The sequence below is a fragment of the Carcharhinus amblyrhynchos genome, chromosome 3 (genome assembly GCF_965287045.1).
Source record: "Carcharhinus amblyrhynchos chromosome 3, sCarAmb.v2.hapA, whole genome shotgun sequence".
Taxonomy (NCBI): Eukaryota; Metazoa; Chordata; class Chondrichthyes; order Carcharhiniformes; family Carcharhinidae; genus Carcharhinus; species Carcharhinus amblyrhynchos.
In genome coordinates this window covers 115,490,568-115,517,142 of record NC_137326.1, presented here as the reverse complement: position 1 = coordinate 115,517,142, position 26,575 = coordinate 115,490,568, and the positions used below count along the sequence as shown (strand labels likewise).

At 42.5% G+C, this 26,575-nt stretch overlaps 1 protein-coding gene across 1 annotated transcript in view; it reads right to left on the bottom strand.

The window, feature by feature from the left end:
• LOC145341249 (uncharacterized) overlaps positions 1 to 26,575 on the bottom strand; it is a 326,614-nt gene that overhangs the window by 202,755 nt on the left and 97,284 nt on the right. The window contains exons 40-46 of the mRNA XM_080186176.1: positions 21,439 to 21,522; positions 16,270 to 16,368; positions 11,425 to 11,523; positions 7,087 to 7,188; positions 6,696 to 6,785; positions 6,223 to 6,324; positions 5,461 to 5,559 (exon numbers count right to left, since the gene is read on the bottom strand). Coding sequence (XP_080042302.1) covers positions 5,461 to 5,559; positions 6,223 to 6,324; positions 6,696 to 6,785; positions 7,087 to 7,188; positions 11,425 to 11,523; positions 16,270 to 16,368; positions 21,439 to 21,522 — 675 coding nt within the window. The remainder of the gene's footprint in view (positions 1 to 5,460; positions 5,560 to 6,222; positions 6,325 to 6,695; positions 6,786 to 7,086; positions 7,189 to 11,424; positions 11,524 to 16,269; positions 16,369 to 21,438; positions 21,523 to 26,575) is intronic.

The following is a 26,575-nucleotide window of genomic DNA, read 5'->3' as shown; positions in this document are numbered from 1 at the left end:
TGGAGTAGTAGGCCACACAAAATTAGAAAGTTGAAGATTCGCTAAGAGGGCATGGGTAATGATCAGCAGTTGTCAGGCTTATGTCAGGAAAATGTTGAGAACACAATTAAATGTTATTTTCACCTCATAGCTGTGACTAATCTGTGTCTGACTGTCCTCCCACAGAGCTCAGTGTCCTTCCACCACACCCCAGGAACCACTGCAGCGGCCACCCCCCACAACTCAAAGCTGACCACTCAAACCACATGACCCTCCCCCCTCCCCTCTCTGAGCCCACCTTCTACCTTTCTCCACCCTCTCTCAGCCCCCCCCCAACCTTCCCCACACGCTCTCTCAGCATTACCATCACCAACGTTCTCCACCCCCCAACATCCCCAACCTCGAGAAACATCACAACTGGTTAATGGGCCTGGGCTGGCACTGGTAGCAAATCTTTGGTGAAGGCTGGAGGATGACTCACTGAAGGCACACTGGGATCTGGTTCCTGCTGCCAGCCAAGTCTGACTCCTACATGTTCTCTGAATACACTCTGCCACCTGAGCCCACACAGCAGTAAGTGTTGGGAACATTAGCATTTGGGGCAATAGGTCCAGGGCTACAGCTGGTGGAGGGGGAAGGGGGCATGAACCACACTGCACAGCACCAACTAGATAAAGTGGCTGCTATCAGGCCTCTCTTGCTGCCCTGCCCTGCTGGACCCCTGCCATTGCCACCTGCTTCCATCCTCCAGCTCCTCAAATGCAGGTCTTCCAGCTCTGCCTGGTGACATTCCTCCTCCTCCTCTTCTTCCAGGTGGTTTCCCCATTGCTGTGCGACATTGTGCAGAATGCAGCAGACAACGATAATGCGGATGGCATGCTCAGGGTCATACTGCAAGACACCCCCAGAGCAGTCCAGGCAACGGAATTGCATTTTCAGCAGGCCTATGCAATGTTCTACCATGGACCAGATGGCAGCATGGGCCTTATTGAAGTGGACATCTGCCTCGGTCACAGGCCTCCACACTGGCAACATCAACCATGACCTCAGCAGGTAGCCCTTGTCCCTCATGAGCCAGCCCGCCAGCCTGGGCTGGTCTTCAAAGAGCACAGAAATGTCCGACTGCCTCAGCACAAAGCTGCCATTGACACTCCCTGGGTGGCGTGCACAGACCTGCATGACAATCATCTGATGGTCGCAAATGATTTTGACATTGAGGAAGTGGAACCCTTTTCAGCTGATGAATGGTTGCCCTCACCTCATGGGGACTGCAGGGCAATGTGTCCCATCCATTGTTCTCTGGACATGGGACATCCCGGCAATAGCAGCAAAGCCTACAGCCCAGGCCTCCTCCTGATTCTGTCCAACATCAGAGTGTATGTACTGGCCTGCCTGGTGAACAAGGCATCTGTCACTTGGTGAACACATCTGTGTACTGAAGCCTGTGAGATCCCACATAGGTCGCCGCAGGGTGCCTGAAATGATCCTGTTGCATAGAAGTTAAGTGCCACCATCAACTTAACCTCTACTGGAGGGGCCGCCCCTCCCCTCAGGTGTCGGGTGTGTGAGCACTCAAAACAAGTACCTGACCATGTCCTTGGATAGGTGGAGCCTGGATGGCACAGAACCTCCGATGGTCCCTTGAAAGATGTCCTGGTCCGGTACCACTTAGGCCTCAGCATCCATGTTCTTCTGGCAACCTTTTTGGGAGACTGCTCTCCCACCTCATGGCCAAATGTGGCAGCCCCCTGCCATCGTTCCTGAGAGGCTGCCACTGGTTCCTGGAGGGCCTCCCTACACCTACTACCTCCTGAACCATTGCTTTCTCCTCAGCCACCACCGTGATAGCCAGCTCAAGATCAATAAGACCAAGATCCATTCTGCACTGTGAGGGTTAGAGTCAGAGAGATTGATGGATACATGTCATTGCTTGCAACTACCCCAGCACCACCACCATCGCTCTCTCCCCCCCACCCTCACTGGGACTAGTTCTTCCACTTGTGGATGCTGGCATCTCATCATATTCTGTGGTGCCATGCATCACCTGATCAGGTTGCCTGCCATTGGCATCATGAGCACAGCATGCAGGGAGACCACGCAGGTTGGTGTGCATTGTGGCCCTTGCATTCCCTCGAGCCATTTCTTCGAGCAGAGAGATCTCGGGGTACATGTGCATAGCTCCCTGAAAGTTAACACCCAGGTTGATAAGGTTGTTAAGAAGGCATACGGTGTGTTAGCTTTTATTGGTAGAGGGATTGAATTTCAGAGCCATGAGGTCATGTTACAATTGTACAAAACTCTGGTGCGGCCGCACTTGGAGTATTGTGTACAGTTCTGGTCGCCGCATTATAAGAAAGGTGTGGAGGTATTGGAAAGGGTGCAGAGGAGGTTTACCAGGATATTGCCTGGTATGGTGGGAAGGTCTTATGAGGAAAGGCTGAGGGATTTGAGGTTATTTTCATTGGAGGGAAGAAGGTTACGAGGTGACCTGATTGAGGCATACAAGATGATCAAAGGATTGGATAGGGTGGACAGTGAGAGCCTTTTACCTCAGATGGTGATGGCTAACGCAAGGGGACATAGTTTTAAATTAAGGAGCGGTAATTATAGGACGGATGTCAGAGGTAGGTTCTTTACTCAGAGGGTAGTAAGGTCGTGGAATGCCCTGCCTGCAGCAGTTGTGGACTCGCCAACTTTAAGGGCGTTCAAATGGTCCATGGATAGGCATATGGATAACATTGGAATAGTTTAGGTTAGAGGGTCATTAGATTGGTTCCACTGGTCGGTGCAACATCAAGGGCTGAAGGGCCTGTACTGCGCTGTAATGTTCTATGTTCTATGAGTGCAACTACAGCATTTCCTTCCAGGCAGTGTTGCAGGTCAGGGAGATGGGGCAGGGACAGACACCTAATTATCACAAGATGGGTTCCCATTCTCTGCAGAATACATCAGCATGAGTGTCTATGTTAAACAGGGCACTCCTGCTTGGAGCACCAGTTGCTTGAACTGAATAGCTTTCAAGCGCACATGGTGCACTCCCTCATCACCAACCCTCCCTCTCCCCACCTCCCTAAAAACTCCAGCATTCAGTCCAGTCCCTTACCACACACCACATCCAGTAAATGGAACAGCCCAGTGTCTGCAGACAGCAGCTTGACCAACACTTAGTAAAGGACCCCACCCCAATGGAACAGCCCAGTGGCTGCAGACAGCAACCTGACCAGCACTGAGTAAAGGACAACACCCCACCCCACAGGGACTACATGGAATGCCCCTTGGCCTGTGGATAGTGCTTTCAGCTCTCCAGGGACTGCCCCATAGCAACCAGAAATTTTCCAGGCCCTGCCTCCAACCTCCCCTTCAGGAGGCTGTAGCCCCATAAAACTTACCTCCTCACTCCCGTTCAATGCTGCCAAGCCAAGTTCTGATTCTTATACAACAGTTGTAAATCCTGCCAGTGTGACGTCACACCAGAGAAGGGGGGAGATGCTAGCTGGGGCAGTGATTCTAGTCATGGACTCGCTAATAATATGCTAAGGTATCTAAACACATGCTTTTTTTATTTTCAACGTAGTTTGGTCCACACCAAAAAATTTAAGCTGGGAGACACGCAGAGGCCTGTACGCCCAGCATGAATCACGTGAATCAGTCTCCGCTCAAGTCTCCTGGCCCGCTGTGCTAATTGTTCAGCGCAGCAGGGAGAATTCCCCCCATCTGCCCTGTTGTTTCACTTTTTGAGACTGAATTGGTGGAAGATGTGGTTATCGCTGTGAGTAGTTCTGTTGATGTGTAGTCCTGATGTTGAAAGTGATGATATAGCTGTGATGTTAAAAGAGTTGTCAGTGAAAGAAAGCAATGTTCCTGCTGATGGCAGTATGTGGCTCAACAATGACATGGGCTCAAAACATGATAAACATGCAAATAGTGTTTTGTTTTTGTACTTATTGTGAGATTGCTCCTGATCTCAAAAGTCAAACTCTATGTGATGTATTTTAAATAGGCTTCCACAAGCTATTTTGAATGTAAAATTTATCATTACAGAGAGTATAAGTGTGGCTGGTTGAATATCAATTTTAACATTTTAAATAATTGGTTACATTTGTTTTATGAAAAATGCATAATCAACATGTGTAATTTATTCCTTCTATAATATTGGATTGTTAGATTATAATTGATCATACCTGTTGATGTGGGTGTTGTGGTTGCTGGGTTTAGGGATCACGGTTGTAATTGAGAGGGGTAGTGGACATTGACAGGGTGAGGGAACCTTGCATGGAGGAGGAGTGGCGGAGATTCTGCCATTGTGATTGTGGGCAGAGGGTGGGGAATAGCCACTGATAATTGTGCTATGACAGGAGGGGAGAGTCCACGACAGTTGTACCATTGTAGGATTAGAGCCCCCGATACCTTTGCGGAATGGTGGCGGGGGTGGTCTGGGGATATTTTAATGTCAGTTCTGATCGAAACACCACCTGATTTCTCTGGAGCCGGCCTTGCCAGCTCTATTAGGCCCCAACCCACAAGACTGATGATATAAGCCAGATGCTCCAATTTTTTTGTCAGAATAGTTCAAGGTCTACTCTGAAAACTTAGAAGTGCATTGGAAAGATACACACTAGTTTTCAGTCAGAGCCAGGCACTGTCAAATTATGGACAAATTCCACCCAATCTTCTTGTTGATTTCAGCATTAGGCTCATAAATTAGGAACATAAATTCAATGACATGAAATTAAAACGTGTGTTTGTTTGGTACTTATTATAGATTGCACCTGATCTTAAAGTGAAGCACAACTTGTTGCCATTTAAAAAGGCTGTTACAAGCACTTTTCTACTTGATATACTTTCACCATTACAAAGAATATTAATTTGGCTGATTTATCGTCACTAATCAGTTTACAGCACATTAGCAAAGGCCATTGATTTTAATTTGGATTCATGCAAAAAGGATCAACATTGGCAATTTATCCCATAAATAATTTTGGATAGCTAACTTGCAATAGACTTACAGAGTTGAGGACTGCTGGGCACTGCAGGGGCTTGTGTGTGTTATAGACCCTCACAATCACATTTTGATTTAATGTTTTAAGTTTCCTTTGGATTTTGGTTTCAGTTCGGCTATCCCCCCCTTTTTAGGGGGCTGCTCTTCTTAATTTGTCCCTAAGTTAATTTGAGTTTGTTTATTTGTTGGGTACATGAAAGAACTACAGAGTTGAGGAGGAACTTCTTCACCCAAAGGGTGATGAATCTCTGGAATTCTCTGCCCATTGGAGTGGTGGAGGCTACCTCATTGAATATATTTAAGCCGCGGGTAGATAGATTTCTGACAGACAAGGGAATTAAGAGTTATGGGGAGAAGGCGGGAAAGTGGAACTGATCCACTTCAGATCAGCCATGATCTTATTGAATGGCGGGGCAGGCTCGAAGGGCTAGATTGCCTACTCCTGCTCCTATTTCTTATGTTCTTATGTTCTTAGATTATACCTGTTGATCCTGGTGTTGTAGTTGCTGGGGAAGTGATCATAGTTGTAACTGCCTCTGCTGAAGTGCTTTCTTCTGAGGTTCCAGAAGATGTCACATGTTCTAATTATAGAAATGACAATAAACAATAAAGCGCTTCTAGGTATTATCATAAAATGTGTAAAATAAACAACAATATCATTCAGTTGAACTGAAACTGTTTGATAAATGCACTGTTCACTAGAATAATGATAATGTAATCTTATAGTTTGCATCTGAAGTGAGGAAAATGCTTTTCTTTTCCCAGTAGTGTAATTTGCACTATATAAGCTGTGTGGTATCAATTTTCAATAAAATTGGAGCAACTTTTTAAAGTTGTCTGTTATGAGACAAGTTATATCCATTATCAGGAAAAATAAGAACATCATTGCATAAATATGTTTGCAGATTTTATTTAGGTATCAAATATTGATTGAAAAAATAACTAGGCACTGTGACAGTGATGCATCATCACATCTGTGGTTGCACATTTCAATTCATTCTGTGAAATATGAAAATAAAAGCTGAAACTTTGAAATCAGCCCAAGAATTCAATCATGTTGATGGTTGTTTAGGTCTCCTTAATATTGATGGCTGAAATTATGTCGTGGCAATAGAAGTATAAGGTTAATCAAAGACATGTGATTGTGATAAAGGAGACAAAGCAAGACTTGACTCCTATCTGTTTAAATTATGATTTATCGGATTGAAGGTTGACCATTGACAATTGGGTCGCAATGTAAATACCTGTTAGTTCACTTGTTGAGTGTGAAGTGGTGGAAGATGTGGTTACTGCTGGAGGCAGTTCTGTTGATGTGACGTCTTCTGATGTTGGAAGTGATGATTTAGCTGTTTATGTTAAAAGAGTTGTCAATGAAAGAAAGCAATGTTCCTGCTGATTGCAGTATGTGGCTCAATGAACATGCTGAACATGTAAATAGTGTTTTGGTTTGTGAGAATTAACTTATTGTGAGACTGCTCCTGATCTCAAAAGTTAAACTTTATCTCATGTATTTTAGGTAGGCTGTTGCAGGATATTTTGAATGTAAAATTTATCAGCATAGAGAGTATAAATGTGGCTGGCTTAATATCAATTTTTACCTTTCAAATTACCATTTCTGATGATCATTGGTTATATTTATTTTATGAAAAATGCATCATCAACATGTGTAATTTATTTCTTCCATAATATAGGATTATTAAATTATAATTGATTATACCTGTTGATGCTGGTAATGTAGTTGCTGGAATAGAGATCACAGTTGTAATTGCCTCTGTTGAAGTGCTTCCATGAGGAGAGGTCATATATTCTGAAATAAAATCATAGTAATGTCAATATGCCATTCTGTAAGATAGCAGAATGTAAACTAAATTAAAATGTTGATATCCCTGCAGGGAATGCAATGCATATTCTGCCTTTCACAATATCGATCTCTGACAAGCATTATGACAATCGGACTATGAAACTCTTCACAGATGTTGAAGAGCACAAATGGCCTTTACAATTGGAAAGTGTTGGTTATAGTGGTCAACTTAAAACAATTGTACTTCATTACAATATGTGTTATCAGTGTGAAGATTGAAAATGGACAAAGTGTTAACACTGGATACCTGGTGTTTCACTTGTTGAAGGTAACATGGTTGATAATATGGTTACGGTTGTAGGTGATTCTGATGATGTTCTTTCCTCTGATGTTGAAGGAAATGATGCAGCTGTCAATGTTAAAAGAGTTGTCAGGGAAAAAATTATGGCAGAAATTCTGCATCTATGTTAGCCTTCAGCAAGGCTGGTGATGAGGGTGCTTAATCTCACGAGAGCCAGAAAACGAGCTTCTTGCCGGAAGATCTAATTTCCGAGTTAACCTCTTCCTCACCAGCGACATGGTGATGGAAACAATATTTAAATATATTCAATTAATTTGCATATTTATTAAAGAACATAGAGGCCATATGATTCTCCTTGTCACTGAACATTCAAACATCGATGGCGTAGTTCACAATAGCTTTAAGAAAATGGGAAATAGTCATCAGGGTTCCCCCAGCTGCCAAGGTCACTGTTGACCTTGGGGAAATTAGGCCATAACAGCACACTGCCTGCTGGTACTGCCCCCATGCACAGGTCAGCACAGGCAGGTTGGCGCTGCTAGTCTGTGCCTATCTGTGCCAGGAGCAGTGTCGAAGTAGGCTATCTGAGGAGCCCAATTGGTGGGTATGTTCCCACTATATGCAGTGTCACGGATTGCAGTGGTAAAGTGCTGAGGACTTTGAAGGGCGGATTTAGTATTGAAGGTGAGACTTTGCTTTGAGGGAAGTAGTATGCGTTGAGGGGGAGTAGTGGTCATTCTGCCATAGTGACTGTGGGTGGAATGGGGTAATAGCCACTGATAATTATGCTGTGGCGGAAGGGAAGAGCCTGCCACATTTGTGCCGTTAGAAGGTTAGCGCCCCCGATACCTTTGAGGAATGGTGGCAGGGCAGTATGGGATGGTTTAAAGTCAGTTCTGATTGGAACGCCATATGATTTCTCCAGAGCCAGCCCTGATGGATCTATTAGACCCCAATCCATTATTTTAACAATATAAAACCATGCACCAAAATTATTGTTGCCAGAGTGGCTCAAGATTTGGCCTGAAATTTCAGTCAGAGCCAGGCACTGACAAATTATGGGCAAATTCCATCCAATGTTCTTGCTGATTTCAGCATTAGGCTCATAAATTAGGAAGATAGGTTCAATGACATGGAAGTACAACATGTGTTTGTTTAGGACTTGTTAGAGACTGTACCTTATCTCAAAGTGAAGCACATTTTGTTGCATTTTACAAAGGCTGTTAGGAACATATTTCTATTTGACATACATTGTCCATTACAGAGAATATGGATTTGGCTGCTTTATTGTCATTAATCAGTTTACAAAGTACTTGCGCAGAGCATTAGTTTTAGTTCGGACTCATGAAAGAGGTGTCAACATTTATAATTTATCCCATAAATAACATTGGATTGCTAGCTTACAATAGATTATACCTGTTGATTCTGGTGTTGTAGTTGCTGGGGAAGTGATCACAGTTGTGACTGCCTCTGTTAAAGTGCTTCCTTTTGAGATGCCAGAAGATGTCACATGTTCTAATTAAAGAAATGACAATAAACAGTGAAAAACTCTTCTAGGTATTATCATAAAATGTGCAAAATAAATGACAATGTTATTCAATTCAACTGAAACTGTTTGATCAATGCATTGTTTCCAAGAATAACGATAATGTAATCATATAATGTTCATCTATAGAGAGTGAACTGCTTATATTTTCCCACTAGCACAGTTTGCATGATAGCTGTCTGCTATCAAGTTTCAATAAAATTGGAGCAACTTGTCAAAGTTGTTTGTTATGAGACAAGTTATATCCATTATCAGGAAAAATAAGAACATGGTGGTATAAATATGTTGCAGATTCCGTTTAGGTATCAAATATATAAAAATAGAACCTGAAAATTTGAAATAAGTCCAGGAATTCAATCACGTTGACAGTTGTTCAAATGTCCTTAATATTGATGGCTGAACTTACGTTATGGCAATAGAAATATAAGGATATTCACAGATATACAACTGTGAAAACAAAGACAAGGCAAGACATATCTTCTATATGTTTGAAATACGATCTATCAGATTGAAGGTGGAACATTGATAATTAGGTAGCAGCGTCAATACCTGTTAGTTCACTTGTTGAGACTGAAGTGCTGGAAGATGTTGTTACTGCTGTGGGTAGTTCTGCTGATATGATGTCTTTTGTTGTTGAAAGCGATGATTTAGCTGTTGATGTTAAGAGTTGTCAATGAAAGAAAGCAATGTTCCTGCTGATAGCGGTATGTGGCTCAACAATGACATGGGCTCAAAACATGCAAATAATGTTTTATTTTGGTACTTAATGTGAGACTGCTCCTGAACTCACAAGTTAAACCCTATGTGATGTATTTTATGTAGGCTGCAGCAAGCAATTATGAATGTAAAATTTATCAGTACAGAGAGTAGAAACACGGTTGGCTTAATATCAATTTTAACTTTTCAAATTAGCATCTCTGAGGATGATTGATTACATTTCTTTTATGAAAAATGTGTCATCAACTTGTGTAATTTATTCCTTCCATAATGTAGGATTGTTAGATTATAATTGATTATACCTGTTAATGCTGGTATTGTAGTTGCTGGAATAGGGATCACAATTGTAATTGCCTCTGTTGAAGTGCTCCCTTCTGACGTTTGAGGAGACATTTCATATTCTGAGACAAAATCATAGTAATGACAATACGTCATTCTGTGAGATAGCAGAATGTAAATAAAAATGTTGATATCCCTGCACCGAATGCAGTGCATGATATTTTGCCTTTCACAATATTGATTTCCGACTGGCATGACAATAGAAATATGAAACTCTTCACAGACATTAAAGAGCACAAATGGCCTTTACAGTTGGAAAGTATTGGTTACAGTGATCAATTTAAAACTCTTGTATTTCATTACAACATGCATTATCAGTGTGAAGGTTGAAAATGGACAAAGAGTTAACACTGTTGATACCTGTTGTTTCACTTGTTGACGCTGATGTGGTTGACAACTTGGTTACAGTTGTAGATGGTTCTAATGATGTGCTTTCTTCTGATGTTGAGGGTGATGATGCAGCTGTCAATGTGAAAAGAGTTGTCAGAGAAAAAAAGCTATGGAAGAAATTTTGCACCTGTGTTAGCCTTCAGCAGGAATGGCAATGAGGATACTAATCTCACGGGTGTCAGGAAATGAGATTCTTGCCAGAAGATCTCATTTCCGAATTTACTCCTCTCTCACATGACATGGTGATGGGAACTGCATTTAAACATATTTTAATGAATTTACATATAATTAAAGGATGTAGCTATCATATGATTCTCCTCATCACTGAACATTCAAACATTGATGACGTAGTTCACAACAGCTTTAAGGAGATGGGAAACAGTTGACAAGATCCCCCAGTTGCCAAAGTTACTGTTGACCCCGGGGAGATTAGGCCATACTTGTGCACTGTTTGCTGGCACTGCCAACCTGTGCTGGGGGCAGTTTGGGGTGGGTCATCTCAGGAGCCCAGTTGATGGATATGTTGCCATTATGTGTGATGTTGGGGGCTGCAGTGGAAGAGCGCTGAGGACATTGAACGGGGTGAAATTGTATTGAGGGTGGGACTTTGCTTTGAGGATCATAGTGGGAATGGAGGGGAGAGGGGACCTTACATTGAGGGGGAGTGGTGGCCATCCTGCCATAGTGAATGTGGGTGAGGGCAGAGGAATAGCCACTGATAATTGGGCTGTGAGGGGAGAGCCTGCGATAGTTGTACTGTTGGAGGGTTAGAGCCCTCAATACTTTTGTGGAATGGCAACAGGACTCTAGGTATAACTTTCCGTCAGTTCTGATTGAAATGCCATGTGATTTCTCTCAGCCCTTCTAATTAGCCCTAACCCACATAACTGATGATATAAGCCACTCACCCAAATCTTTTTGTCAGAGTGGCTCAAGATCTGGCCTGAAAACTCAGTATTGCATCTGGGGTGATACACAGCAGATTTCAGTCAAAGCCAAATTATGGGCAAATTCTACTCAAGTTCGTCTTGATTTCAGCATTAAGTTCATATATTAGGAAGATAACTTCAATGACATGGAAGCAAAACATGTGTTTGTTTGGTACTTGTTATAGACTGTACCTGACCTCAGAACTGCTTGTTGCAGTTTTAAAAAGTTGTTACAAACATATTTCTATTTGATCTACATTTACCATTACGAAGAATATGGATTTGGCTGGTTTATTGAAACTAATCAGTTTACAAAATACTGGCACAGATCATTGGTTTTAATTTGGATTCATAAAAGAGGTGTCAACATTTGTAATTTATCCCATAAATAATACTGGATTGCGAGCTTACAATAGATTATACCTGTTGATTCTGGTGTTGTAGGTGCTGGGGAAGTGATCACAGTTGTGACTGCCTCTGTTAAAGTGCTTCCTTTTGAGATGCCAGAAGATGTCACATGTTCTAATTAAAGAAATGACAATAAACAGTGAAAAACTCTTCTAGGTATTATCATAAAATGTGTAAAATAAATGACAATGTTATTCAATTCAACTGAAACTGTTTGATCAATGTGTTGTTTCCAAGAATAACGATAATGTAATCATATAATGTTCATCTACAGAGAGTGAAATGCTTATATTTTCCCACTAGCATAGTTTGCATGATATTAGCTGTCTGATATCAAGTTTCAATAAAATTGGAGCAACTTGTCAAAGTTGTCTGTTATGAGACAAGTTATAAGAACATAAGAACATAAGAAATAGGAGCAGGAGTAGGCCATCTAGCCCTTTGAGCCCGCCCCGCCATTCAACAAGATCATGGCTGATCAGAAGTGGCTCAGTTCCACTTTCCCGCTTTCTCCCCATAACCCTTAATCCCCTTGCCTACCAAAAACCTATCTACCTGCATCTTAAATATATTTAGCGAGGAAGCCTCAACCACTTCAACAGGCAGAGAATTCCAGAGATTCACCACCCTTTGAGTGAAGAAGTTCCCCCTCAACTCCGTTCTAAACTGCCCCCCCCTTGTCCTGAGGCTGTGCCCTCTTGTCCTGCTGTCCTTTCTGAGCGGGAAGAACCTCTCCACCTCTACCCTATCCATCCCTTTCATCATCTTATACGTCTCAATGAGATCTCCCCTCATCCTTCTAAACTCCAACGAGTACAAGCCCAGTCTATTCAGCCTCTCCTCATAGCTCAACCCCCTCAATTCTGGTATCAGCCTAGTGAACCTCCTCTGCACTCCCTCCAAGGCCAAAATATCCTTGCGCAGGTGCGGCGACCAAAACTGCACACAGTACTCCAGCTGCGGCCTTACCAGTGCCCTGTACAGTTGCAGCAAGACCTCCCTACTTTTATATTCAATTCCCCTCGCTATGAAGGCCAGCATCCCATTTGCCTTCCTGACCACCTGCTGCACCTGTAGGCTGGGTTTTTGCGACTCATGCACAAGGACCCCCAGGTCCCTCTGCACCGTAGCATGCTGCAGCTTTTCGCCCTGTAAGTAGTAGTCCTTCCTACCATTATTCCTACCAAAGTGGATAACCTCACACTTGCCAACATTGTATTCCATCTGCCAGGTTCTCGCCTACTCGCTCAGCCTATCTCGATCCTTCTGCAGACTTTCCACACCCTCCGCACAATTTGCCGTTCCACCAATCTTTGTGTCATCAACAAATTTCGACACCTTACACTCGGTTCCCTCCTCCAGATCATCTATATAAATGGTAAATAGCTGAGGCCCCAGCACCCATCCCTGGGGCACTCCACTAGTCACCAACCGCCAATCCGAATAGCACCCATTAACACCCACTCTCTGCCTCCTATTTGACAGCCAATCCCCTATCCACGCTAACACTCTACCCCCAACTCCATGCCCCCTAACCTTCTGTAACAACCTTTTGTGCGGCACCTCATCAAATGCCTTCTGAAAATCGAGAAACACCACATCCACCGGTTCCCCTCTATCCACCGCACTAGACACATCCTCATAGAATTCTAATAAATTCACCAGACACGAGTTCCCCTTAACAAAAACGTGCTGCATCTGCTCTATCAAACAATTCTTCTCAAGATGCCTCGCTATTTTCTCCTTGATTACCGATTCAAGCATTTTTCCTACAACAGACGTTAAACTGACCGGCCTATAATTCCCTGCCTTTTGCCTGCTACCCTTTTTAAACAGTGGCGTAACATTAGCCGTTTTCCAATCTTCCGGCACTTCCCCGGAATCCAGCGAGGTTTGGAAAATAATCACCAAGGCATCCACTATCACCTCCACCATTTCTTTCAGAACCCTTGGATGCATTCCATCCGGTCCTGGGGACTTGTCCACCATCAGTCCCTCTAGTCTGTCAAGCACTGCCTCTCTCGTAACAATGATCTCATTCAGGCCCTCCACCCCTACCATCTTTCCATTGTTAACACCCGGCAAACTATTTGCGTCCTTCTCCGTGAAGACCAAAGCAAAAAAGTTATTCAAGGCCTCAGCCCTTTCCTCATCCCCCACCACTAAATCCCCCCTCCCATCCTCTAAGGGTCCAACATTCACCCTAGCCAGCCTTCTTTTTATATATTTATAAAAACTCTTACTATCCTTTTTTATATTTAGCGCGAGCCCAGCTTCATAGTTTATCCTTCCTTTCTTTATCAACTTCTTCGTCATTCTTTGTTGATATTTAAACCTCTCCCAATCCTCTTCTCACCCACTACTCTTAGCCACTCTAAACGCATCAGCTTTTAATTTAATACTCTCCTTTACCTCCTTTGTTTTCCACAGCTGATTATCTCTCCTCCTACGATCCTTTTTACCCATCGGAATAAATTTCTGCTGAGCACCAAGAAAGATCTCCTTAAAGATCCTCCACTGTTCCTCAGCAGACCTACCTCCCAATCTGCTCCCCCAATCAACATTCGCCAATTCCTCTCTCATCTTATCGTACTCCCCTTTGTTCAAACAAAGGACACAGGTCCGGGATCCTACTTTCTCCTCCTCCATCTGCATCAGAAACTCCACCATACAATGATCACTCTTCCCAAGAGGATCCTTCACCACAAGGTCCCTAATTCTACCTGCCTCATTACATAACACCAGATCTAAGATAGCTCGCTCCCTCGTCGGCTCCAACACACACTGTTCAAGGAAACTATCCCGGCAGCATTCCAAGAACTCTTCCTCAAGCCCACCGCGTCCAACATGGGTCGACCAATCAATATGTAATTGAAATCCCCCATAATTATCGCTGTTCCATTCCTGCACGCTGCATTTATTTGCGCGCTTGTAGCCCGCCCCACCTCCAGGTCATTATTTGGGGGCCTATAGACGACACCCACCAGCGTCTTCCTCCCCTTGCTGTTCCTAATCTCCACCCACAACGCTTCCACATTCTGCTCTTTGGCACCTATATCTTCCCTTACTACCACCCTGATACTAAACTTAATCAGCAGAGCTACCCGCCCCCCCCCCACCCCTTTTCCCTCCTGTCTATCCTTCCTAAACACTTGATACCCCTGGACATTCAGCTCCCAGTCCCTGTCACCTTGCAACCACGTCTCTGTAATGGCCACCAGATCATATCCATTTGTGCTGATCTAAGCCACCAGCTCATTCACTTTGTTCCGAATGCTTCATGCATTCAGATAAAGTGTCTTCATCCCAGCCTTCACCTGGACCCTATTTGAAGGAACGCTACCAACCTTACTCATGCCCCCTACTTCCTTTATTATTGGGACATCCTTGGCCTTATCCTGTACCTGTACCCTCTCCTTTACTTTAGACCCTGTAATTTCACCTACCCTCGCACCCTCCCCCCCCCCAATTAGTTTAAAGCCCTATCCACAGTCCTATTTACACGATTTGCCAGGACTCTGGTCCCAGCACGGTTCAGACCAACACCATCCCACCTGAACAGGTCCCACCTGCTCCAATACTGGTGCCAATGCCCCATAAATTCAAACCCATTCCTCCCACACCAATCCCTGAGCCACCCATTCACCTCTTTAATCCTATCTACCCTATGCCCATCTGCATGCGGTTCAGGCAGTAATCCAGAGATAACCACCTTGTCGGTTCTGCTTTTTAATTCCATTCCCAGCTTTTCATACTCCCTCTCCAGATCCTCAGTTCGCATTTTGCCTATGTTGTTGGCACCCACATGTACCACAACAACCGGATTCTCACCCTCCCATTCCAGGTTCCTCTGCAGCCCAGATGTGACATCCTGGACCCGAGCACCAGGAGACAACACACCCTTCTGTGCTCTTTATCATTGTGACAAAAGACAGTGTCAATACCCTTAACCATACTATCCCCAATTACCACTACATTCCTTTTAACCTTCCCTTGGTCTATGTCCTGTGTCTGCATCACTGTACCGTGTGCAGTTTGCTCACCAACCTCACAGCCCTCGTTCTTGTCCACACTGGAAGCAAGAACCTCAAACCTATTATGCAGATTGAGAGGCTGAGGCATTGGGTCCCCACCTTCCTTCCTCCTCTCCCCACCCTCCTTCCTCCTCTCAGCAGCCCCCTCTTGTTCCTGACCCTTAAAGTGAGCCAGTCCAGGGGGGGTGGATGTCTCTTGCACCCCGTTATCAATGGCACCCTCCCTCCCCCTGATGAGTCTCAGTGTCTGAAGCTCAGAGGCCAGCTCATCTACTTTGAGCTGGAGCTCCTCCAGCAACCAGCACTTACTGCAGACATGGTCACTGGGAAGGACCCTGGGGTCTATCAGCTCCCACATCATACAGAAACAGCACATCACATGCCCCTCCATTATTCCCCTTTAGTACTACTGAACACAGTTCACAAGTCAAACTTACCTGGCCCTTTTCTCCTAAGCCCTTTGATCCTAAGCCCTTACAACTCACTCAGCTTCCTGATTTTTTCCTGATAATGGATTATATCCATTATCAGGAAAAATAACAACATCGTGGCATGAGCATGTTGCAGATTCTGTTTAGATATCAAATATATTTTAAAAAGAACCTGAAAATTTGAAATCAGTCCAAGAACTCAATCACGTTGACGGTTGTTTAAATGTCCTTAATATTGATGGCTGAACTTGCGTTATGGCAATAAAAATATAAGGATATTCACAGATATACAACTGTCAAAACAAAGACAAGGCAAGACATATCTTCTATATGTTTGAAATACGATCTATCAGATTGAAGGTGGAACATTGATAATTAGGTAGCAGTGTCAATACCTGTTAGTTCACTTGTTGAGACTGAAGTGCTGGAAGATGTCGTTACTGCTGTGGGTAGTTCTGTTGATATATCTTTTGTTGTTGAAAGCGATGATTTAGCTGTTGATGTTAAGAGTTGTCAATGAAAGAAAGCAATGTTCCTGCTGATAGCGGTATGTGGCTCAACAATGACATGGGCTCAAAACATGCTGAACATGTAAATAATGTTTTATTTTGATACTTAATGTGAGACTGCTCCTGAACTCACAAGTTAAACCCTATGTGATGTATTTTATGTAGGCTGCAGCACACTATTATGAATGTAAAATTTATCAGTACAGAGAGTAGAAACGCAGTTGGCTTAATATCAATTTTAACTTTTCAAATTAGCATCTCTGAGGATGATTGATTACATTTCTTTTATGAAAAATGTGTCATCAACTTGTGTAATTTATTCCTTCCATAATGTAGGATTGTTAGATTATAATTGATTATACCTGTTGATGCTGGTATTGTAGTTGCTGGAATAGGGATCACAATTGTAATTGCCTCTGTTGAAGTGCTTCCTTCTGACATTTGAGAAGACATTTCATATTCTGAGACAAAATCATAGTAATGACAATACGTCATTCTGTGAGATAGCAGAATGTAAATAAAAATGTTGATATCCCTGCACCGAATGCAGTGCATGATATTTTGCCTTTCACAGTATTGTTTTCTGACTGGCATGACAATAGAAATATGAAACTCTTCACAGACATTGAAGAGCACAAATGGCCTTTACAGTTGGAAAGTATTGGTTACAGTGATCAATTTAAAACTCTTGTATTTCATTACAACATGCATTATCAGTGTGAAGGTTGAAAATGGACAAAGAGTTAACACTGTTGATACCTGTTGTTTCACTTGTTGATGCTGATGTGGTTGACAGCTTGGTTACAGTTGTAGATGGTTCTAATGATGTGCTTTCTTCTGATGTTGAGGGTGATGATGCAGCTGTCAATGTGAAAAGAGTTGTCAGAGAAAAAAAGCTATGGAAGAAATTTTGCACCTGTGTTAGCCTTCAGCAGGAATGGCAATGAGGATACTAATCTCACGGGTGTCAGGAAATGAGATTCTTGCCAGAAGATCTCATTTCCGAATTTACTCCTCTCTCACATGACATGGTGATGGGAACTGCATTTAAACATATTTTAATGAATTTACGTATAATTAAAGGATGTAGCTATCATATGATTCTCCTCATCACTGAACATTCAAACATTGGTGACATAGCTCACAACAGTTTTAAGAAGATGGGAAACAGTTGACAAGATCCCCCAGTTGCCAAAGTTACTGTCGACCCTGGGGAGATTGTTCACACAAGGGGACATGGATATAGCTGAGGAGGACACTGGATTGCAGGGGAGTAGAATTGACAGTGTTGCAGTTGATAAGGAGGATGTGCTTGATATTCTGGAGGGTCTGAAAATAGATAAGTCCCCTGGTCCGGATGGGATTTACCCCAGGATTCTCTGGGAGGCAAGAGAAGTGATTGCAGAGCCTCTGGCTCTGATCTTCAGGTCGTCGTTGGCCTCTGGTATAGTACCGGAAGATTGGAGGTTAGCGAATGTTGTCCCATTGTTTAAGAAGGGGAACAGAGACTTCCCCGGGAATTATAGACCGGTGAGTCTCACTTCTGTTGTGGGCAAGGTTTCAGAAAAAATTATTCGGGATAGGATTTATAGTTATTTGGAGAGTAAAGAATTGATTGGAGATAGTCAGCATGGTTTTGTGGCGGGTAGGTCGTGCCTTACTAACCTTATTGAGTTTTTTGAGAAAGTGACCAAAGAGGTGGATGGGGGTAAGGCAGTGGACGTGGTGTATATGGATTTTAGTAAGGCGTTTGATAAGGTTCACCATGGTAGGCTTCTGCAGAAAATGCAGATGTATGGGATTGGGGGTGATCTAGGGAATTGGATCAGGAATTGGCTAGCGGATAGGAGACAGAGGGTGGTGGTTGATGGTGAATATTCATCATGGAGTTCGGTTTCGAGTGGTGTGCCTCAGGGATCTGTTTTGGGGCCACTGCTGTTTGTAATTTTTATTAATGATCTGGATGAGGGTATAGTTGGGTGGATTAGTAAGTTTGCTGATGACACCAAAGTCGGAGGTGTGGTAGATAGTGATGAAGGGTGTCATAGTTTGCAGGAAGACTTAGACAGGTTGCAGAGCTGGGCCAAGAGGTGGCGGATGGACTTTAATGCGGAGAAGTGTGAGGTAATTCACTTTGGTAGGAATAACAGATGTGTCGAGTATAGGGCTAACGGGAGGACTTTGAATAGTGTGGATGAGCAGAGGGATCTAGGTGTATGTGTACATAGATCCCTGAAAGTTGGGAGTCAAGTAGATAAGGTTGTTAAGAAGGCATACGGTGTCTTGGCGTTTATTGGTAGGGGGATTGAATTTAGGAGTCGCAGCGTCATGTTGCAACTGTACACAACTCTGGTGCGGCCGCACTTGGAGTACTGTGTGCAGTTCTGGTCCCCACATTACAGGAAGGATGTGGAGGCTTTGGGGAGGGTGCAGAGGAGGTTTACCAGGATGTTGCCTGGTATGGAGGGGAGGTCCTATGAGGAGAGGCTGAGGGATTTGGGGTTGTTTTAGCTGGAAAGAAGGCGGCTAAGAGGGGATCTTATTGAAACATATAAGATGATTAGAGGTTTAGATAGGGTGGATAGTAATAGCCTTTTTCCTCTGATGGAGAAATCTAGCACGAGGGGGCATGGCTTTAAATTAAGGGGTGGTAGTTATAGGACGGATGTCAGGGGTAGGTTCTTTACCCAGAGGGTGGTGAGGGATTGGAATGCCCTGCCTGCTGCAGTTGTAAATGCGCCTAGTTTGGGGGCGTTTAAGAGGTCCGTGGATACGTTTATGGACGAGAAGGGATTGGTTTAGGTTAGTGGGTCATTGTTTTGTAACTGGTCGGCGCAACATCGTGGGCCGAAGGGCCTGTTCTGCGCTGTAATGTTCTATGTTCTATGTTCTATTATGCCTTACCTGTGCACTGTCTGCTGGCACTGCCAACCTGTGCCGGGGGCAGTTCAGGGTGGGTCATCTCAGGAGCCCAGTTGATGGATATGTTGCCATTATGTTGGGGGCTGCGGTGGAAAAGCGCTGAGGACATTGAGCGGGGGGAAATGGTATTGAGGGTGGGACTTTGCTTTGAGTATCATAGTGGGAATGGAGGGAAGAGGGGACCTTACATTGAGGGGGGAGAGGTGGCCATCCTGCCATACTGAATGTGGGTGATGGCAGAGGAATAGCCACTGATAATTGGGCTGTGAGGGGAGGGGAGAGCCTGCGATAGTTGTACTGTTGGAGAGTTAGAGTCCTCTATACCTTTGTGGAATGGCAACAGGGCTCCAGGTATAGCTTTCCGTCAGTTCTGATTGAAACGCCATGTGATTTCTCTCAGCACTTCTGCCTTTAATTAGCCCTAACCCACATAACTGATGATATAAGCCACTCACCCAAATCTTTTTGTCAGAGTGGCTCAAGATCTGGCCTGAAAACTGAGCAATGCATCTGGGGTGATACACAGCAGATTTCAGTCAGAGCGAGGCACTGACAAACTATGGGCAAATTCCACTCAATGCTCATCTTGATTTCAGCGCTAAGTTCATATGTTCAGAAGATAACTTCAATGACATGGAAGTAGAACATGTGTTTGTTTGGTACTTGTTATGGACTGTCTCTGATCTCAGAACTGCTTGTTGCAGTTTTAAAAAGCTGTTACAAACATTTTTCGATTCGACATACATTTACCATTACAGAGAATATGGATTTGGCTGCTTTATTGTCACTAATTAGTTTACAAAATACTGGCGCAGACCATTGGCTACAATTTGGATTCATGAAAGAGGTGTCAACATTTGTAATTTATCCCATAAATAATATCAGGTTGCTATCTTACAGTAGATTATGCCTGTTAATTCTGGCGTTGTAGTTTGGGGGAAGTGATCGCAGTTGTGACTGCCTCTGTTAAAGTGCTTCCTTTTGAGATGCCAGAAGATGTCACATGTTCTAATTGTAGAAACGACAATAAACAGTGAAAAGCTCTTCTAGGTATTATCATAAAATGTGTAAAATATATGACAATGTTATTCAATTCAACTGAAGTTGTTTGACAAATGCATTGTTTCCAAGAATAACGATAATGTAGTTTTCGTCTAAAGTGAGTGAAATGCTTATATTTTCTCACAAGCATAGTTTGCATGATATTAGCTGTCTGATATCAAGTTTCAGTAAAATTGGAGCAACTTGTCAAAGTTGTCTGTTATGAGACAAGTTATATCTATTATCAGGAAAAATAAGAATATCATGGCATAAGTATGTTGCAGTTAGGTATCAAATATTGATTGAAGAAGTGACAGTGCAGGCACTGTGACAAGAAGCACCACCACATCTGTGGTTGCACACTTCAATTCATTCTGTGGATATGAAAATAAAACCTGATAATTTGAAATCAGTCCAAGAATTCATCATGTTGACAGTTGTTTACATGTCCTTAATATTGATGGCTGAACTTAAGTTATGGCAATAGAAACATAAGGATACTCAGACTATGATTGTGAAAATAGAAACAAGACAAGGCATGTCTTCTATCTATTTAAAATATGATCTATCAGATTGAAGGTTTAATATTGATAATTAGGTCACTTTGTGAATACCTATTAGTTCACTTGTTAAGACTGAAGTGCTGGAAGATGTTGTTACTGCTGTGGGTAGTTCTGTTGATGTGATATCTTTTATTGTTGAAAGCAATGATTTAGCTGTTGATGTTAAGAGTTGTCAATGAAAGAAAGCAATGTTCCTGCTGAAAGCAGTATATGGCTCAACAATGACATGGGCTGAAAACATGCTGAATATGTAGATAGTGTTTTAGTTTGGTACTTATTGTGAGATTGCTCCTGATCTCAAAAGTTAAACTCTATGTGATGTATTTTAGGTAGGCTATTGCAAGCTATTTTGAATGTAAAATTCATCAGTACAGAGAGTATGAACATGATTGGCTTAATATCAATTTTAATTTTTCGAATTAGCATCTCTGATGATTTTTGATTACATTTGTTTTATGAAAAACGCGTAATCAACTGTGTAATTTATTCATTGCATAATATTGGATTGTTAGATTATAATTGATTATACCTGTTGATGCTGGTGTTGTAGTTGCTGTTGTTATTGCCTCTGTTGAAGTGCTTCCTTCTGACGTTTGAGGAGATGTCACATATACTGAGAAAAATAAACACAGTAATGTCAATATGTCATTCTGTGAGACAGCAGAATGTAAATGAAAATGTTGAAATATTTGCAGGGAGTCAAACACATTGTATTGTGTCTCTCAATTTTGATGTCTGACTAGTATTATGATAATAGAAATATGAGACACTTCACACATTGAAGATCACAAATGGCCTTTACAGTTGGAAAGTATTGGTTACAGTGGTCAACTTAAAAATATTGTATTTCATTACAATATGAGTTATCAGTGTGAAGGTTGAAATTGGACAAAGTGTTAACACTGTGGATACCTTGTTGAAGGTATTCACTCGTTGAAGGTGATGTGATTGACAACATGGTTGCAGTTTTAGATGGTTCTAATGATGTGCTTTCCTCTGATGCTGAAGGTAATGATGCAGCTGCCAATGATAAAAGAGCTCTCAGAGGAAAAAGCTATGGAGAAAATTCTGCGCCTGTCTTAGCCTTCAGCAAGAACGGCAATGAGGGTGCTTAATCTCAGGAAACGAGATTCTTGCCAAGAGATCTAATTTCCGAGTTTTCCTGTCCCTCACCATGGTGACATGGTGATGGGAACAACATTTAAATATATTCAATGAATAGACATATTATTAAAGGATGCAGATACCATATGAGTCTCCTCTTCTCTGAATATTCAAATATCAAGGGCATGGTTCACAGCAAGTTCAAGGAAATGACAACATTCGACAGGATCCCCCAGCTCCCAAGGTTACTTTCGACCTGGGGAGATCAGGCTATACCTGCGCACGGCCTGCTAGTACTACCCCCTGGCAAAGGTCTGCATTTCCAAGTTGGCACTGCCAGCCTCTGCCAAACTGTGCCGGGGGCAGTGTTGGGATGGGCCATCGGAAGAGCCCAACTGTTGGGTGTGTTGCCATTATATGTGGTGTTGAGGGTGGGACTTTGCTTTGATGGGGGAAGGCCATTGAGGGTTGAGGAGACCTTGCATTGAGGGGGAGTGGTGGTCATTCTACCATAGTAATTGTGAGCAGAGAAGGGTAATAGCCACTCATAATTTTGCTGTGGCGGAAGGGAAGAGCCCGTGACATTTGTGCTGTTGGAGGGTAAGAACCCCGATACCTTTGAGGAATAGAGGTGAGGCAGCGTGGGGATAGTTTACAGTTAGTTCTGATTGGAACATCATGTGATTTCTCTGGAGACAGCCCTGATAGCTCTATTAGGCCCCAACCCACGAGAGTCATGATGTAAGCCATGCACCCAAATTATTTTTGTCAGAATGGCTCAAGATCTGCCTAAAAACTCAGCAGTTCATCTGGGGAGGTAGACAGCAGATTTCAGTCAGAGCCAGGCACTGACAAATTATGGGCAAATTCCACCCAATGTTCTTGCTGATTTCAGCATGAGGCTCATAAATTAGGAAGATAGGTTCAATAGGAAGTAGAACAGGTGTTTATTTGGTACTTACTATAAACTGTACCTGATCTTAAAGTGAAGCACAACTTGTTGCAGTTTAAAAAGGCTGTTGGAAAGATATTTCTATTTGACATAAGTTTACCATTACAGAGAAAATGGATTTGGCTGGTTTACTGTCACTAATCAGTTTACAAAGTACAAGCGAAGACCACTGGTTTTAGTTTGGATTCAGCAAGACGTGTCAACATTTGTAATTTATCCGATAAATAATATTGCATTGCAAGCTTGCAATAGATTGTACCTGCTGATTCTGGTATTGTAGTTGCTAGGGAAGTGATCACGGTTGTGCCTGACTCTGTTGAAGTGCTTCCTTCTGAGATGCCAGAAGATGGTAGGAATAATGGTAGGAAGGATTATCACTTACGTGGCGAAAAACTGCAGCAGGCGACGGTGCAGAGGGACCTTGGGGTCCTTGTGCATGAGTCGCAAAAACCCAGCTTGCAGGTGCAGCAGGTGATCAGGAAGGCGAATGGGATGCTGGCCTTCATAGCGAGGGGAATTGAATATAAAAGTAGGGAGGTCTTGCTGCGGCTGTATAGGGCATTGGTGAGGCCGCAGCTGGAGTACTGTGTGCAGTTTTGGGCGCCGTACTTACGCAAGGATATTTTGGCCTTGGAGGGAGTGCAGAGGAGGTTTACTAGGCTGATGCCGGAGTTGAGGGGGTTGAGCTATGAGGAGAGGCTGAATAAACTAGGCTTGTACTCGTTTGAGTTTAGAAGAATGAGGGGAGATCTCATTGAGACATATAGGATGAAGAATGGGATGGATAGGATAGAGGTGGAGAGACGCTTCCCGCTCAGAAAGGATAATAGGACTAGGGGGCACAGCCTCAAGATAAAGGGGGGGCGGTTTAGAACGGAGTTGAGGAGGAACTTCTTCACTCAAAGGGTGGTGAATCTCTGGAATTCTCTGCCCGTTGAAGTGGTGGAGGCTACCTCGCTAAATATTTTTAAGACGCGGGTTGATGGGTTTTTGATAAGAGAGGGAATTAAGGGTTATGGGGAGAGGGCGGGAATGTGGAACTGAGCCACGACAGATCAGCCATGATCTTATTGAATGGCGGGGCAGGCTCGAAGGGCTAGATGGCCTACTCCTGCTCCTATTTCTTATGTTCTTATGTTCTAATTATAGAAATGACAAAAAACAGTGAAAGGTTCTTCCAGGTAATATCATAAAGTGTGTAAAATAAACAATGTCATTCAAATCAATAGAGACTGTTTGATCAATGCATTGTTCACTAGAATAATGAAAATGTAATCAGTTTGCATCTGAAATGAGTGAAATGCTTATATTTTCCCACTAGCATGATATTATTTGTCTGAAATCAAGTTTCATTAAAGTTGGAGCAACTTGTCAAACTTGTCTGTCATTATCAGGAAAAACAAGAACATCACTACATAAGTATGTTTCCAGCTTTTGCTTAGTTATCAAATATCGATTGAAGAAGTGACTCCAGGCACTGTGACAAGAAGCACCTTCACATCTGTGCTTGCACACTTCAATTCATTCTGTCAAACATGAAAATTAAACTTGAAAATTTGAAATCAGTCCAAGAGTTCAATCACGTTGACAGTTGTTTACATGTCCTTAATACTGATGGCTGAACTTATGTATGGCAATAGAAAGATCAGGATATTCACAGACTACGATTGTGAAAAAAGAGACAACAAGACATGCCTTCTATCTGTTTACAATATAGTCTATCAGATTGAGGGTTGAATATTGATCATTGGGTAGCACTGTGAATAACTGTCAGTTCACTTGTTGAGACAAGTGGTGGAAGTTCTGGTTACTGCCGTGTGTAGGTCTGTTGGTGTGGTATCATCTGATGTTGAAAGCAATGATTTAGCTTTTGACGTTAAAAGAGTTGTCAATAAAAGAAAGCAGTGTTCCTTCCGATTGAAGTGTGTGGCTTAAAAATGACATGGGCTCAAAACATGCTGAACATGTAAATAATGTTTTGGTTTGGTACTTATTGTGAGACTGCTCCTGATCTCAAAAGTTAAATTCGATGTGATTTTTTAGGTAGGCTGTTGCAAGCTATTTTGAATGTAAAATTTATTGGCACAAAGGGAATATAACTGTGGTTGGCATAATATCAATTTTAACTTCTCAAATTAGCATCTCTAATGATGATTGATTACATTTGTTTTATGAAAAATGCATCATTACCTCGTGTAATTTATTGCTTCCATAATTTGGGATTGTTAGATTACAATTGATATTACCTGTTGATGCTGGTGTTGTACTTGCTGAAATAGGGATCACAGTTGTAATTGCCTCTGTTGAAGAGCTTCCTTCTGAAGTTTGAGAAGATGCTGCATATTCTAAGACAAAATCACAGTAATGTCAACAGGCCATTCTGTGAGACAGCAGAATGGAAATGGAAATGTTGATGTCCCTGCACCGAATGCAGTGCATGAGATTCTGCTTTTCACAATATCGATCTCTGAATAGCATTGTGACAATAAAAATATGCTCTTCACACATTGAAGAGCACAAATGGCTTTTACAGCTGGAAAGTATTGGTTACAGTGGTCAACTTAGAACTACTGAAGTTCATTATAATATGAGTTATCAGTCTGAACGTTGAAAATGGACAAAGTGTTAACACTGTTGATACCTGTTGTTTCACTTGTTGAAGCTGACGCGGTTGACAACTTGGTTACAGTTGTAGATGGTTCTAATGATGTGCTTTCCCCTGATGTTGAAGGTGACGATGCAGCTGTCAATGTGAAAAGAGTTGTCAGAGAAAAAAAGCTATGGAAGAAATTTTGTGCCTGTGTTAGCCTTCAGCAGGAACGGCAATGAGGATACTAATCTCACGGGAGTCAAGAACCGAGATTCTTGCCGGAAGACCTGATTTCCGGGTTTACCTGTTGCTCACATGACATGGTGATGGGAACAGCATTTAAATATATTTTAATGAATTTACATATTATTAAAAGACACAGATGTCATAAGATTCTCCTCATCACTAAACATTCAAACATCGATGGCGTAGTTCACAACAGCTTTAAGGAGATGAGAAACAGTTGACAGGATACCCCCAGCTACCAAGATCACTGTTGTTAGGAAGATATTTCTATTTGACATAAGTTTACCATGACAGAGAATATGGAAGTTATTGTCACTAATCAGTTTACAAAGTACAAGCGAAGACCACTGGTTTTAGATTGGATCCATACAAGAGGTGTCAATTTTTGTAATTTATCCCATAAATAATATTGGATTGCTAGCTTGCAAGAGATTGTACCTGCTGATTCTGGTATTGTAGTTGCTCGGGAAGTGATCACGGTTGTGCCTGACTCTGTTGAAGTGCTTCCTTCTGAGATGCCAGAAGATGTCACATGTTCTAATTATAGAAATGACAAAAAACAGTGAAAGGTTCTTCCAGGTAATATCATAAAGTGTGTAAAATAAACAATGTCATTCAATTCAATAGAGACTGTTTGATCAATGCATTGTTCACTAGAATAATGAAAATGTAATCATCTGAAATGAGTGAAATGCTTATATTTTCCCACTAGCGTAGTTTGCATGATATTAGCTATCTGAAATCAAGTTTCATTAAAGTTGGAGCAACTTGTCA